This window comes from Coturnix japonica, chromosome 2 (assembly GCF_001577835.2).
Source record: "Coturnix japonica isolate 7356 chromosome 2, Coturnix japonica 2.1, whole genome shotgun sequence".
NCBI lineage: Eukaryota > Metazoa > Chordata > Aves > Galliformes > Phasianidae > Coturnix > Coturnix japonica.
In genome coordinates, this window is record NC_029517.1 from 73,997,487 (window position 1) to 74,012,634 (window position 15,148).

The 15,148-nt window shown below is 44.2% G+C and overlaps 2 protein-coding genes across 5 annotated transcripts in view; one reads left to right on the forward strand and one right to left on the reverse strand.

Moving 5' to 3' along the window:
• The first annotated feature begins 566 nt into the window (after window positions 1–566).
• Window positions 567–15,148, forward strand: part of LANCL2 (LanC like 2) — a 43,562-nt gene continuing 28,980 nt past the window's right edge. The window contains exons 1-2 of one of the 4 annotated variants that reach the window (XM_015854896.2): window positions 567–2,419; window positions 11,662–11,779. In XM_015854896.2, the coding sequence (XP_015710382.1) occupies window positions 2,222–2,419; window positions 11,662–11,779 (316 nt within the window). In that variant the 5' untranslated portion in view covers window positions 567–2,221. Of the gene's footprint in view, window positions 2,420–2,470; window positions 3,015–11,661; window positions 11,780–15,148 lie in introns of those variants that run through there. The other 3 variants (XM_015854893.2, XM_015854894.2, XM_015854895.2) reach the window with 3 other exon arrangements.
• On the reverse strand, window positions 13,632–15,121 carry LOC116653011. Its single transcript, XM_032443012.1, has one exon. It carries the CDS (start codon window positions 14,658–14,660, stop codon window positions 13,716–13,718), a length of 945 nt encoding a protein of 314 aa, XP_032298903.1. The 5' UTR covers window positions 14,661–15,121; the 3' UTR covers window positions 13,632–13,715.

The window sequence follows — 15,148 nt, forward strand, 5'->3', positions numbered from 1 at the left end:
TGTAGATTATATAAGACAAATCATGTTGCAGTATGATGCAGCTATGATGTAGCTCTCATGAGGCATAGCATGAGGAGCAGCTGTGCACTAGCCCTGGGAGATTTGGCACTGTGATATAAACAGCTCTTTCTCTCCTTGTTAGTTACAACAATTTACTAAGCACACTAGGGATCAAACAGCAAAATATGTGGGATATGATAGCATCATTAATGGCTTGTGCATGGATCATGGTTGTCATAGATGGTTGTGTAATTTTTGAGTTGATGGTTATTTTCATTTCCAGAGCAAGTAACTCTGGTGTGACAAGCTGTTTAGATTTTTCGGTTAGTCACTGTAGAACGAACAAAGGCAGTGACAGAGCCTTTATTTGAGAAATAGACACTGTAGGAAAAGATAACAAAATGAAATTAACGCACCCCTCCTGGTAACAATCTGGAGAAGGGGACAAGCTGAGGAATGTGGCCCTCTCCCGTTCATACCATCCCGCCGCTGGAGAGAAGGGTGGGGGAAAAGGGGAACCCATGCAGACTCAGATTGCATGGGAAGTATTGCAGAGACAGAAGGGGTGGCTCCAGCTGCCCCCTACTCTGCTCCAGGCACCCATGCACTCACACAGCTCACCCACTGGTTCAGGATGTGACCTTGTAATTCCATTACAGTTATCAGTTCAATTTCTAAAAATAACTGAAATGAAATAAGTATTTCTTAACATTTATACCACTCCACAGGTTAATGGACGTGCTCTATTCTTAACTTGTAGCTCCACCAGTGCTGGGACAGGCTTCATCTCTGTTTAATCACACACCACATATGTATTTTGATCACAGCGTAACTACTAAGTGCCTAGCACTCAAGGTCATTGATGTCTGTGCAACATCCCAATCTTGAATTAATAGTTTACTGTCTTGCTGCCTGACAAAAGTAATGGCATAGTTCGGTGTAAATATTTAATTGGACAGTGAGGTCTCCTGCATCCATACACTTACACACTTCTGGGTTGGGTATGGACTTTTTTGCTGTGTGTTTCCATGCCATTCTACCCTACAGAAGGGCTTATGCCACCTGCCCCAGCCAAGCCTCGGCTTCCCCGGCCCAGGGAGCGCCCAAGCCCAGCGAACCCCCTCAGGCCTCCCCGCCGGGGCAGCCTATAGCCCACCACCCTGGGAGAAGCCTGAGGAGAACCACCGGCGCTGATTGGGGGTGTGTGTGTGTGAATACCGAGGCAGCCCTTCGGGACACTGGGTTTCGTCTTATTTTTAACATGGCGTTGAGAGGAGAGCTGGAGCAGTGCAAAACCACAACGGCCACTGTAATCCGCAAGGACTGTAAGCCGAGAGTTGAAGGAACGATGGAAACCGCCTACGCCTCCCCACTGTCACCGCCCTTCCTGCTAGCGAGGACCTGCCTCCACCTCGAGGGCGGACTCTGAGGGCCGCCTTCCTCTCGCAGGGCAGGCGGGCGGGCGGGCTTTGGGGCCGTCACCGCCTCTTTCTTCAGGCCCGGGTGGCCGCGGCGATGCTGGCTGCCTCCAGATGAGCGTGGTCCGGCAGAGGTCGTGGATGCACCGGTCGAAAGAGGTCTTTGTGTACTGCCTGTTCCTGGGGCTGTCCTTACCCCTTATGCTGTTGCTGCTGCTCTGACATGAGCCGGGCCGTGGTTCGGTCTCGCCGCGAGGGGACAGGCAGGTGGAGTCGGCGAGAGCCCCGTTTCGCAGCCCAGCGTGTGGCTGGCGGCAGCAACCCGAGGGCCTGACGCCTCGGCGGAGGGGGATGAGGAGTTCGGGCGGGCTCTGCAGAGGTGATCTGCGGGCTGGCGGTCTGCTTCTCCCCGCAGGGGGGCACGGCCGCGACCCCGGCAGCAGCTGTGATGCCGCCACGCTCGCCGCCCCCTCACCCCGACTGACGGGGAGGTGAGGCGGTGCCCGCGGTAAAGGCAGTCCCCGTTCGCCGCGCGAATTCTAGTCTCTGCTGCTCAGGGACGCCGGCGGCGTCGTCTCTTCCGCTCTGAGGTTGCCCCGATGTATCAGCAGCCGCGCCTCAAGCCCCTGCCAAGCGCCTCGGGGCCGCCGCGGACCGTCTGACTCTGCGCCTGCCGCGCAGCGGCCGTAGCCGGGCGCCGGTGCCGGCCGCGGCGCTGGCAGTCCCGCAATTCGTCGCTCTGCGAGGCGGAGTGTGTCCCCGCCTGCTCGCCGTGGAGGGAGGCGGGCCGGGGGCCGGCTGAGATGGGAGAGAGCATGTCCAAGAGGCTGAAGCTGCAGCTGGGAGGTGAGGCGGAGATGGAGGAGCGGGCTTTCGCCAACCCCTACCCCGACTACCAGCAGCAGGGAGCCGTAGCAGCCCACAGCACGGTGGAGGCCCAGTGGGATCGGGCGGTGTTGCCACCGGAAGAGGACCCGCTCCCCTTTGACGCGGACGGAAAGGTGAGTCCTGGCAAGGAGTCGCTGTGCGCGCCACGAGGCCTGCTGAGCGCCGGAGGCTGCCCACGGCCTGGATGTGGGGCGGGCTGAGCGCCGTGTTCGCCTCGTTGTCAGATGGGGGAGCGGTGCCCGGAGGCAGAGCTGCCTACCCCGAAATGTGCGCCGCTTTTCTGTGGTACTGCCTGCGGCCCGTCCGAGTTTGGCTCTGGAAGTGTGTGGAGGAGATGGGAGCTGCCCCGCTCCCCGCCAACCCCTCGCGGCCCACTAGTGCCGCTGCCGCGCTGTCCTGAGGGCTTCCCATAGGTGGGCGGCAGCGGCACTCGAGTTTCAGTTGTCGCCGGTCCATTTCCTTCAGCGGTGTCTCTAAGGATTTACGTTCCCCAAAACACTTTACGTGCTATTTTGAGTAGCCTGCAGGAGGTCTGTGCGGTAACACTAGAGACAGTAGTGCCCTTCTTATCATCTGGACCCCACGTGCTGCTGATGAGCTGCTCTTCCACATGCATCACGTTCCAAGTTGGTGAAAGGTGGGGAAGGAATGTCATCTTTCCAAGGAAGATGCTGCATGGTGACACTGCTAGAACTACAAATGCATGAGGTGCGAAAGTAACTTTTCTCATTCACCTATGTGCTTGGGTGAAGAACAGTGCTCTTGAGCATGATAAAACTTAGCAGGGCACATATTAGCTGTTGATTAGGATGAGGCAGTTAAAGCTTTTACTAGCTGTTGGAGTGTAGTGAATGAAGTTGTGTGGGTGCACAGAAAAGATCACTCATGGGGATTGGTTTCTTACTGTTAGATCTCATTGCAGCTGTCAAAAGCAAATTGTGGTGCTTGAAAAGGTTTAAAAAGCAATGGTAGATTTGCAAATAAAGTCTTACTTGTTTTTACAGAAATTCCAGACAGTATACCCAATGTAATAATTTATTTTTAACTTCCCCCTCCCCCCCCCCCCCCCCCCTTTTTTTTTTTTTTTTCCTTTTTTCCTGGAAAGAACTGTGGTACTGTGGTTTCTTTTGTAACTGTCTTGGAATATAAAAAAATCTATCCAGGTGTGTTGAGTTGGAGTATGAAGACACAGAGGGGACTTTGCAGTGTTCAAATGCATGGAACTCTTCTGGAAAAAAGACAAAGTCATGTTCTGTGTTGCATTGAAGCAGTGTAGTTACAGCAACCTTCAGCAGGCCCATTTTTTCAGCACTGCATTTTGCTGGAGAGGGTCAGATCTGTGCCTGCATTTTTTTTTCTGTTTCTTTTTGCATCTGCAATTTCTGTGTAATGATTCTATGTATTATGGCGTTCAAATATGGCTTGAAGTATGTTTGTGTGTATTTATACTGTTGGCAACATTTGCATGTTATCATTCCTTATGCCATACTGACTTTTGAGACTTCCTGATGAGTATTTTAGGGTGGTCATTTTGGTTTCTTTTGATTTTTCTATTTTTGTGTGTGTGTGTTTAGTTTTGTTTGTTTGCTTGTTTGTTGCATTGAACAGGCTCTAGAACTGTCAAAGAAACATCTTATCCTCCCTAAAGCCCCTGTGAGTGTGAAAGGACTTTACACAGACTGGGGAGACTTATAGTTCTGTAAACTTGTTTTGTGCAATAGCACAGATTTCCTAAAAATGAAATTAGCCTTCAGAAGTCCTATGTGCATTGCGTCTTTTTTTTCCTACCATCTGCTGATGTGTGCAGTGGTGAGAACTAAATGACTCATGTGATGACAGCGAGAAGTGTATGGGGTTCTGCTGTTGTCACGGAAGGCACTACATTATTAAACCCTCAGTTTGATTTCATAAGCTGCCATATTTGCCATCTGAAATTAATCCAGGTGATAGAAGGACAAGAAGCTCTATCAAGTCATTGTCTAGAATGTGAGACAACTGGGGCAAAGCATTGCATGTGAAAGTGTGTGCTTATATGCGTAGGATATGCATAAAGAAGTTAGAGTGTGGGAGGAAGAGAGGAGCAAACAGGATTTTGGCCTGCTGGTTTGCTTTTTAAAAGAATACTTGCACTAAAAAAAAAGACTGTTTTAATTAAATACATATAGATTATTTACCCTTTTCATTTTCATGTGAACTCCATAGTGATACTTTTGCCTGCAAATGTACCTATAGATGTAATCTCCAGGTGTTCCAAGTGCTTTCAGACTGGAAAGGTAAATAGCTAGGGACAAAGTAGTAAATAGATATCTATAGACTGAAAGCAAAGCATATTTTGTAGTTCATGGGGGAAAAAGTGTTTATCTATTCAGTTTAATTTTAATTTTGTTTTAGTTGCTTATTAGGGGAAAGTATTATAATTTTAAATTCAGACATTTTGGTATTCATAGAGAGTTCTAGTTCTAAGCTCTCCTATTCTTAATGATGGCTATAGTAATGTATGGGCCCCTGCAGTTGGAAACCAAAACATCACTCTCTTAAGCAGTATGGCGCTTTGCTTTATTTCTCTTTCCACCTGAACTGGAGTGGAAGCAGCCTGTAGCTGCAGTCAGTGCTGGGACTTGTTGGTCTTTTGTTGCCCATCAACTGTAGTTTAGGGGTGGAGAATAGAAAGATGTGTGCAAGGATGGTCAGTAGTCCTGGCTCAGAAGCTGTTTACCAAAACAGTCACAACAGAGAGCTTGAGAGCTGTTACACGCTTGCTGAGGAGTGGCAGGCTGCAGAAGGCTGGCTGGTGAGAGGTGCCAGAAACTTGTTTGAGGATGAGTCTGTCCTGAGTCCTTGAGTGAGCTTCAGGTGTCAGCTTCAAGTTACTCTGAGCCATCTTGACTCTGTGGCTGCATTATTGGAGGAGCCGGGTATCACTGGGGAGCCACCTTCCCTCTGTCTGCAGGCTCTTACCTGATCAACCAGGGAAGCAACCCTATGCATGGGCAACCTGGTGCAGATTTGGTGTAAGCAAAGAAAAAGTACTGCTGACATCTAGGAACTGTCACATCTCTCTTCTTGGTTGAAGATTATTTATATTTGTTGTGGAGTCACAAGAATGGCCTTTGACAGCAATTGTTATTGAATCAAAGTTAGTGGTAGGCCTCTAGGAAGCCCAAAGGGAAACTTTCTTTTTTTGGCCTTTTCTTTCTTAAAAACCTGTTTTTTGGTGGTTTTTTTTTTTGTTTGTTTTTGGGGTTTTTTTTGGGTTTTTTTTTTTTTTTTGTTGGTTGGTTGGTTTTTGTTTTTGTTTTTTTGTTTTTGTTTTACTTGTCAAAATGTTTAACATTAGTAAAAAACAAACAAACAAAACCTTTTTACAGTGTGTTTTGACAAATGGAGACAATGCACTTAATTCACTTTGAAGTGAACTCCTTGCAGGGAACCTGTTTTAAAGCTCACTGTGCTTTTTGGGAGAAGTTATCACTTCACAGGGATTAAGAATATTTACTAATCTTTTGGGTGGTTAATTCTGTATCCCATTCTGAGAAATTAATGGCTTTTCAGTATTCTTCCTCATATGCAATAAGCAGGGGGAAAAAGGCCTAAAGTTCTTTGCTATTGCTTCAATCTTGGTTACCGTCTCTGCAGTTTTTCATGCGTCAGTTGGGTTGTCTCACTGGGAATTTCATTTGTTGCACTGGGAGCATCAAGGCCCTCCCTGTGGTAGGACTCACTCTGCAACCACTGACACCAAGGGAGATCACACCACTTGTACAGTGGTGTGATTCAGCCTTTAGTGCCAATAAATTGTTTTTTTCTCACATTTTTTGTCTGAGTTGTGTGATTTGCCCAAGTTGTGGCATCTGCATTCCTTTCAGATTACCACTTTTTTGGCAGTTTTCTGGTGCTTCGTGCCAGGTGTGTGATATTTTAGTATTTTAATAGGTTTCTGAATATGACAAGTCATTTTCTTGTTGAAGGAAAGCTTACTTTAATTCTTGTGAGTCTTGGTCAAAATTCAGGCTGAGAATCATTTTTGTTGCTCTTTACTGTGTATTACTAACTCAGGACAGTGTCAACAGTCTGAGAAGAGAATTTGTTGCTTCTTTCACACACTGCATATTGGCATCAAATACCATTTAGCACTTTTCTGATGCTTTTTGAAGATCTTTCCTAATATTCAGGGCAGGCTCTCATACTTTTAATTGGCTTTTCAACCTGTTTGGCTTTAGCCAACCAGTTCTGAATAAGTTTATTTTCTTAGTCTAAAACTAGAGTTCTGATCAGATTTCCTTACATCCATCTTGTCTTTGCTAGTTTATAGTTTCATCTCGCAGACCTGTTTGCTAATAAGGTGTTCTCTAAATAGTCACATGAACAACTGCAATAATAAGTGTTTTTTGGTGAAAGTAAGTGAAATTGTAATATATCCAGTAATAGAGTCTGTCTACAGGACATTTATGTATTGTTGAGTTCACTATGTGGAAGTTCCTGCTCTGCACCAAAATAATTTAGATGGTACTGGGAGAAATTTTAGCTTTTTTACAGCTTGTGGCCCACCTAGAGGTGTTCCAGCTAAGGTGGAGACTTCTGTGTTGTGAGTAAATTTAAATCACACTGACAGTAGTTTTTGGTCTTCTAGCCTTGTCAAGAAGTAGTACACTGGTGTTAGGTTACCTGGAGCACCAGTGGTTTTAGTAATACTCTCTTGCTTTATCATCCTCCATTTCTCAGAACATGGGATAGTGTTCTTCAGCATCTATTAATCACGTTAAACCATATTTATTTTTGCTATCAGTAAATAGAAGCTTATTTATGATGATCTAAAATCTTTTTTTTTTTTTTTTTCCCATCCATCACCAGACAAATAGCTTATTTTTACTGTAAATGCAGATGCATCAAATACAGTCTCATTTTTGTCTTGTGTTAAATAATTTGTTGTGTAACATGAGTGGACTGTTGGTTTTCACTCTCTTCTCGGAGATAGGATGTTAAGTGCATTTACAGTTTATTCCGAAGTTGGCATTTGTAGTAGTTTGCCTATAGCTAATGATTCTCTCTTCCTCCTCCTAGCCCACCACCCTCTTTTTTCTTTTTTTCCCCTTTTCTTACTATCTTACTATATCTTACTTATATCTTACTATATGAAACTAGAAATGGCACTGAGAAATAGAGCAATGTATTCTACAGACAGCAGTGTTCCAAATAATTTGGTTTTGCAGAAATTGAAGAATGTAATTGAGCAGTAGCATAGACTGATGTTTAACTGTTTAATGGGCTGAATTATGAGAAATCACGGTCTGCTATTATAAGGCAGGTATTCTGATCATTTTATTTTATTTTATTTTATTTTATTTTATTTTATTTTATTTTATTTTATTTTATTTTATTTTATTTTATTTTATTTTATTTTTCTTTCCCCAACAAGACTAAGAATAGTGAGTGAGTCGCAGGCAGAATGCCAGCTGGAATCATCCTCACAAAATGAATATACTTCTCCTAAAATGAGTTCAATGCAAATTAATAGGCTTTATGCGTAACTGTAATGCTTCCATAAGATTACATGAAGAAGGTTTATAAACCTTAAAAGCCCACCTTTCAACATTATGTAATTAATTTATTCTGTTGTATGTATGCATTTCTTACAAGCTTCTAATGGAATCCTATCAAATGAACAGTAACAGTGCTCTGTTGTTAAAGCGACAGCAAAAAAGCAAGATTATATATGTCCTCCTCCTGTGACTTATCTCTGGCCATGACATCCTCTGGGATATGTAGTTCTCCTCCGAGAGCTGAGTACTTGGAACGCCACCATTCCATGGAACTGGAGCATGAACCTTCCAATGATCCATACTGCACATGATGATATGATGTGGAATATTGACAGCAACACCACAAAACCATGACAATAAGTAACTCATTTTGGTATTGTCAGAACTAGAAGGTAGCCAGCCTACTTGTGATGTGCAGGAGGTAAAAAAAACTGAGTGTAAAACCTTTGTTCACTCTTGTTGGATAAACAGAACTGTGCCTGCATGTATCAGCTCATGCTGCTAGACCGTATCCCTAAGCTTTGGCACAGCTAGCTTTGGAAGGATAGAAGCCCTGCCTTTGAGTTCTTTTAAGGCTTCACTGGGCTGGCTGAAAGGGTTGGAGGGTTTTTTGTTTGTTTGTGGTTTTTTTGTATGCGTAGTATAGTTTCCTAACAAAAAGATGCTTAGTGCCATACCAAAGCTGAAAAGCAGATGCCAGGTTCTTACTGTATTTGGTACTACTTCTCAGATTATTGGAGAATGCTAAATAGGGCACTTGCTGTTTCCTAGGATAGACTGGAGTGTTATTTGTGTGTCATGTGCTGTAATGGCACAATTTCCCTCTCCCTGTCTCATCACTGTAAAACGAATTTGAACTGTTGACCTAGACATTTCTGAGTGTGTGAGAGGATTTATGTGATTCCTGCTATCTTTCTGATTTCTTTATCAAGTAGTTGTCAAGAAGACAGGCTGAGAGAAATAAGGCTGTACAGCTTGGAGAGGAGAAGGCTCTAGGGGGACCCAATAGGAGCACTTTCATTATCTAAAGGGGGGACAATAAGAAAGAAGGGGACAGACTCTTTATCAGAGTCTGCTGTGATAGGACAAGGGGAAGTGGTTTCAAACTAAGACAGGGGAGATTTAGTTTGGGTAAAAGGAAGATTTTTATTTATTTTACAGTAAGGCTGGTGAGGCTCTGAAGAGTTGCCCAGAGAGGATGCTCCATCCTTGGAGACATTCAAGATCAGGCTGGACCAGGCTCTGAGTAGGCTGATCGAGTTGCAGATATCTCTGTTCATTGTAGGGGAGTTGGGCTAAATTACTTCTAAAGTCATGACTTCCAACTCCAGTGATTCTATGATTCCGTGTTTGCATTCATTGCTTGAAGCTCCACTCTGAACAGAATACAAAATCCGTGTTCTGAGTGATCAGTTGCACAGCAGTGCATGGGATTTGCCTTTTAACTGAACTCTTCCCCTTTTGAGATGTGTTGTAATCAAACAAGAGCTTGCCTTCCTAAATGAGCTGACTTCACTTTCTTTAGTGAGAAACTGTAGATGTGTTTAACATCAAAGAAACCTTCACCAATCTAACTTGTTCTAGTTGTCACTGCGGAGCATGCTGGGAAGCAAGTGGTAGAGGCACAATTCAAGTATATCAAGCACAATTCAGAAGACAGTGGCTAATTCTGTCCATGAGCTGACAAGTAGCAAAACTGGATAATGCTCTTTTTCTGGATGCTGATGACCACTTTGTTATGACACTTGGTTTGGGGTATAAGAGAGCTCTGCTGGCTTTTTTGTTCCTAGAAAGGTTCTATTCTTGCTGTTTTGGCCTGGATAACTAAAGACAAGTGACACATGCTTGGATATTTCTGTAGATGGTGGAAAATTAACATCCAGGAAATATTTTTTGGTGCTGTGAAATTAGCGTACATCACTCTCTTGTCAGAGTGATGCAACTATCTGATACTGATAAAGCTGTTCTTATAGCCCAAGTAGCAAGGAAGTATTTTATTTCTCCTTTTCAGGTTCTACTTAATTATTTTAATTAGTTTTAATAAATGTATTGATAGGAAAAGTTAATTAGCAAGTCATAATATGAATAATAAAACATTTTGGAGTATTCTTCCTGATGTTCCCACTGCAAATGTAAACCTATCCTGTGATGGGACTTCATGAATACACTTTTCCATGGAAGTTGCCAGGGCAACAAATATTTGATGAGGGCACTGAGTGCATGCTCAATAAGTTTGCAGATGGCACCAAGTTGGCTGGAAGTGTCGATCTTCTTTGGGGTAGCGAGGCCTTACAGAGGGATCTGGATAGGCTGGATAGCAGGGTTGAAGCCAGTGGGATGAGGTTCAACAAGACCGAATGCTGGGTCCTACACTTTGGCCACAACCCTAATGCTACAGGCCTGTGGCAGAGTGGCTTGAAGTAGAGCTTGTGTAGAGAAATGGACCTGGGAGTATTGATTGATGCTGGGCTGAACTTGAGCCAGCAGTGTGCCCAGGTGGCCAAGAGGGCCAATGACATCCTGGCTTGCATCAGAAACAGTGTTGCCAACAGGAACAGGGAAGTAATTGCTCCTCTGTACTCAGCATTGGTGAGGCCACACCTTGAGTACTGTGTCCAGTTTTGGGCCCCTCACTGCAAGAAAGACATTGAGGCCCTGGAGCAAGTTCAGAGAAGGGCAACAAAGCTGGTGAGGAGTCTGGAGAACAGACCTTATGAGGAGCAGTTGGTGGAGCTGGAATTGTTCAGTCTGGAGAAAAGGAGGCTCAGGGAAGATGTTATTGCTCTCTGTAACTGCCTGAAGGGAGGTTATAGTGAGCTGTGGGTTGGCCTCTTCTCATGTAACTAGCAATAGGAATAGAGCTGCGACAGGGGAGATTAAGGCTGGATGTTAGGAAATGCTACTTCTCTGAAGGAGTGGTCAGGCAGTGGAAAGGGCTCCCCAGGGAGGTGATGGAGTCACCAACCCTGGAGGTGTTCAAGGAACATTTGTATGTTATGTTGAGGGATATGTTATAGTGAGAACTGTTGGTGATGGGAGGATAGTTGGACTGGGTAATCTTGTAGGTCTTTTCCAACCTTGGTGATTCTTTGATTCTATGATTTCCATATTCCATAGTCTTAAGGGAATAATCAATAATGCATTGGCCCACACATTACATTTAAGGAGAGAAAAATGGTGGCAAGGATAAAATGTTCTATGTAGTATTTCATATATAGTTATCTGTAAGCTTTTCTTGCTTGAAAGTAAAAACAAGCAATGGATTAAATCATGGGTTTGTTTCTTCAACTTTGTGCCAAAGGATATGAGCTGAAGCTTCCAAGCTGCTTTTATCTGTCTTCTTTGTGTCTAGCTTATTTTTTCAGGTAGTTATTCTTCTATAGTTTGCTGCATGTAATAACCTCTCCTCATGAGCAGGAAGAAGAGTAAGGGCATTTTATGGATCTAGATGACTTGCCTTTTGCATGGTTATCACAGACTGAGCAATCAAATTTAAAAAAGAAAATATGAATAAATTACAAATTATGTGATTAAGCATATCATTTAAGATGGTGGTTTTGATTTTGACTTGGTTGTTTCAAATACGAGCATTTATTTTCATTTAGCTATTTCTTTGACACTGCTGATGACTGCACATGGTATTTATTCTGCAGTTGTTGTTGTTGGGTTTTTTTTTTTGTTGTTGTTGTTTGTTTGGTAGTTTGGTTTTTTTTTGTGTGTGTGTCTGTTTTTCCAAACAAAAAAAGTGGAGCACTTGGCTTCTTGGATTCTTTCCTTTTCTGGCTCACTCCTTTCCTCCTTTTTACTTCTCACAGGTCAGTGCTCAGTTCACAAAACGGATCCAGACAAAGATCAAGGACCTTCTGCAGCAAATGGAGGAAGGGCTGAAGACTGCGGATCCGCACGACTGCTCTGCCTATACTGGCTGGACTGGTGAGAGAGCTAGACTGTGAATGAAGGATATTTGTTGAATGGTATGAGTGAGTCCTTTAGATATACATATAGGAGCAGTAGTGGAATTCTGATACAGCCAGTTGTATGAGTTGCTTTCTTTTAACTCTGTAACCTTGGTCACTGTTGTTTGCAGTGACTTTCACTGCCTTCAGTGGACCAACGATCTCATTATAGAGAGTTAATAGGCTTTTGTGTATTGAGATATTTATCTTGCAAAATGAGTGGATTTTTTAAGGCTACTTCTTCTTTTGAATTACCTGCCTTTTTTTTTTTTTAAGGTTTTAATAAAATTAGTCATTTTCACCTTTCTTTTGTTTTGTTTTGTTTAGGTGACTTAAAGGTAGTTAGCTGGCGTCATGGTAGCAGCATCTTTTAATAATTGAGGAGGTTGTGAACTCTGTGCAGAAGCCTTAGTATGTATGGTATGGGTAGAATAAAATTATAGAATGGCCTGGGTTGAAAAGGACCATAATTTTCATCTAGTTTCAACCCCCCTGCTATCTACAGGGTCACCAACCAGTAGATCAGGCTGCCCTAAGCTACATCCAGCCTGGCTTTGAATGCCTCCAGGGATGGAATATCCACAACATCCTTGGGTAACCTGTTTCAGTTGTGTCCCCACCCTCTGTGGAAAAACTTCCTCCCCGGTGGCGCAAGTGGTAGGAATGCTGCCTGTTACCTTTATCTTGTCCGTGTTCTCTGGAAGCTTACAGCTTGACCAATTACTGAGGTGACACCAATATGGTGAGCAGCAAAATGGCAATTTATTGAAGCTAACACACACATATATACTCTATGCCCTTCGTGTACGCCCACTGGAAACATATACATCGTATATCTTGATGGCATGCGGATGGACCTATCTTGTCACAGCCCGAAAAGCGCACATTCACCTAATACAACATTTCCCCCTCCCCATGCCAAGAAAGCCTTATCCCGTTACAACGCGAACGCTAATCCTAATCTAAATTATATAAAGGTGTTAGTCCTTATCTAAACAAGTAATTTATAAAGGGAGATATGCAGATTGCAAAGCATGCAGAGATAAGCGATGCTATATCTAACAATATTAGTAGTTTCTAATTAATACGTTCAAGGCACCTTTGGTTATATTATAACGTTCATCCTTCTGCTCAGAGTTTCGCGTATAACCGCTGGAACTCCATTTTCTCATTGAACACTCCTTCTATCATACGTTGTAAACAACCTTGTAGACATCTAAATATACATGGCACACATATCATTAATGCAAGAAATATAAGAAGCCCTATCACTAATGCCTTAAGTAGCTGTTTGAGCCATGGCCCAATACCTCCAAACAGACTTCCCAGCCAATCTCCAAAAGGATCATCCTGGATGCCAACCTTCTTGGTGTGTTCTTGTAACCACTCCAACTTCTTGTGCAACGACTCACTATGATCACTCAAGTTAAAACAACACATCCCTTCAAAGTCCTTACACCCATGACCTTGTGCCAGAAGTAAGAAATCAATTGCCGCTCTGTTTTGGAGCACAGCGTGTCTGATGCTCTCCACATCGACAAGTCAGAGAGCAAAGCTGAAGTAACATTGGCCTGCTTCACAGTCCAACAGGCTAACCTCTCTATCTCCTTTAGTGCCTGTGCTGCGGCAACTCCTGGGGCCAAGAAAGATGCGAATACCCTTGCAGTAGGTCCCCACAGCTGCACCCCATCCCCGCAGTCTGGTGGTAACTCATGGATACCCTGTTTCTGTCGGGATTTGCTTTTGTTCCTGGACAATTGAGTCCACTCAGAGATGCTTGGGGATAGGATGGTTAATTTTCCCAAATAACATGGACCTCCCACTGGGTTTGCTGGAATCCCTTGCCAAGCACGATCACCGCAAATCAAGAAAATACCTGGCGGTAATGCTTTTGCAGTGCGGTTGTTCCAGACTTAACACTTTGGTCCCGATCCCTTCTCCCAGGGACTAACACAGCAGCCCTTTGTGTAATAGTCGGGCTCGCAATCAACTTTCCGACGGGAGCCATCGGACCGTGTCACATCGATGATTTGGGATTTATTTATCCAAAACCCAGAACAATAAGTATTATCTGTCATCGGTATGGACCTATTTGGATAGAAGCCACAGTATGGCCCATCCCAGGCAAACTGTTCTGTGTTGCGTGGATAGACAAGGGTAAATGGATCTGACCGACTTTCCTTTGCATTCCAATAGGGACCAAGGGCAAGAAGAGACACCCATAAGGTCAAACGGTGAATCGGAGTACAAGCAAAAGTTAAGCATTCGGGTGACCACCAATGATTCTCAATTGTGTCCCAAGAATCATTAGGTACCATCTGTGACCCCAGTATCTGCAGCTCTTGAGGCTCCCAGGGGAGAGTGACATTCAACCTACAAATAACACATGCCATTTTCCTACCAGCGAGGATCACTGTGTCGTTCCCTAAACCTCTATCGGTGATCTTAATCCTCCCTGGATTACAAAACCAACTGCATGAATCTTGGGGGACTGCACTAAAATTAAATGATCTTAAATATCCCTGGAACCCAGAATCTTCCCACACAGGGATCCCGATCAAACATGTTTGGAATGGTGAAGTGGCTGACTGCAAGCTAAGACAAAAGTCTGTTCTTCCTGTCTGATTAGCCCATGTAACCCATAAGTTCCCCGGTTGTTGAATCAAATGAATGCCCCCCACCGGCGACCAACACAGACACAAAAGGCACAACAGCATTAGCATGGTAGTTCTCGTTGGCAGCAAGTGTTGTTTCTCTGGGTTCTCCGGGTTCTTGGGTTTCTTCGGTATCCAGAAGAAAGCTCTTCTTTTGCGCTCCGTCGATTCAGGATTCCTTGGGCGGCCGATCAAGAGGTCCATGATCAACGCCACTATGAGGTCTGCACCCTTGGCCCAGTTTAAAAGAGTGGGAAGGAGCCCTGGGCCATTGGCACCCTCCCATACCAGTTTTCCTGTGGCAAAACCTTGAATTTTTGACACTGATGTGCATCATGTCCAGCCCAACCACACAATTGACAAGGTTCCCCCAGTCCCTGTGATTCCTTCTGATTAATCCTCTTAGGGCATTGGGCTTTAAGGTGACCAAGCTGTCCACACTTAAAGCATGGGCCCTTATCCTTATTTTCCCCAACTCGAGAGGCTGCCATTACTGCAGCAGCCATCCCCTGCATGGCAGTTACAAAGCCCTCATTAGTCAATGGTGCATTTTTCTGATGATCTAGCACGTACTTGATGATCTCTCCTGGAGTGTTCAAAGTCCCAGGTGCCGCCCTTATAATCTGTTGAATGTCTGGCAAATCTCCTTGCTGGATAGGGAGGTGGGGGCGGGGTGTACTCTGGAGCTGAGT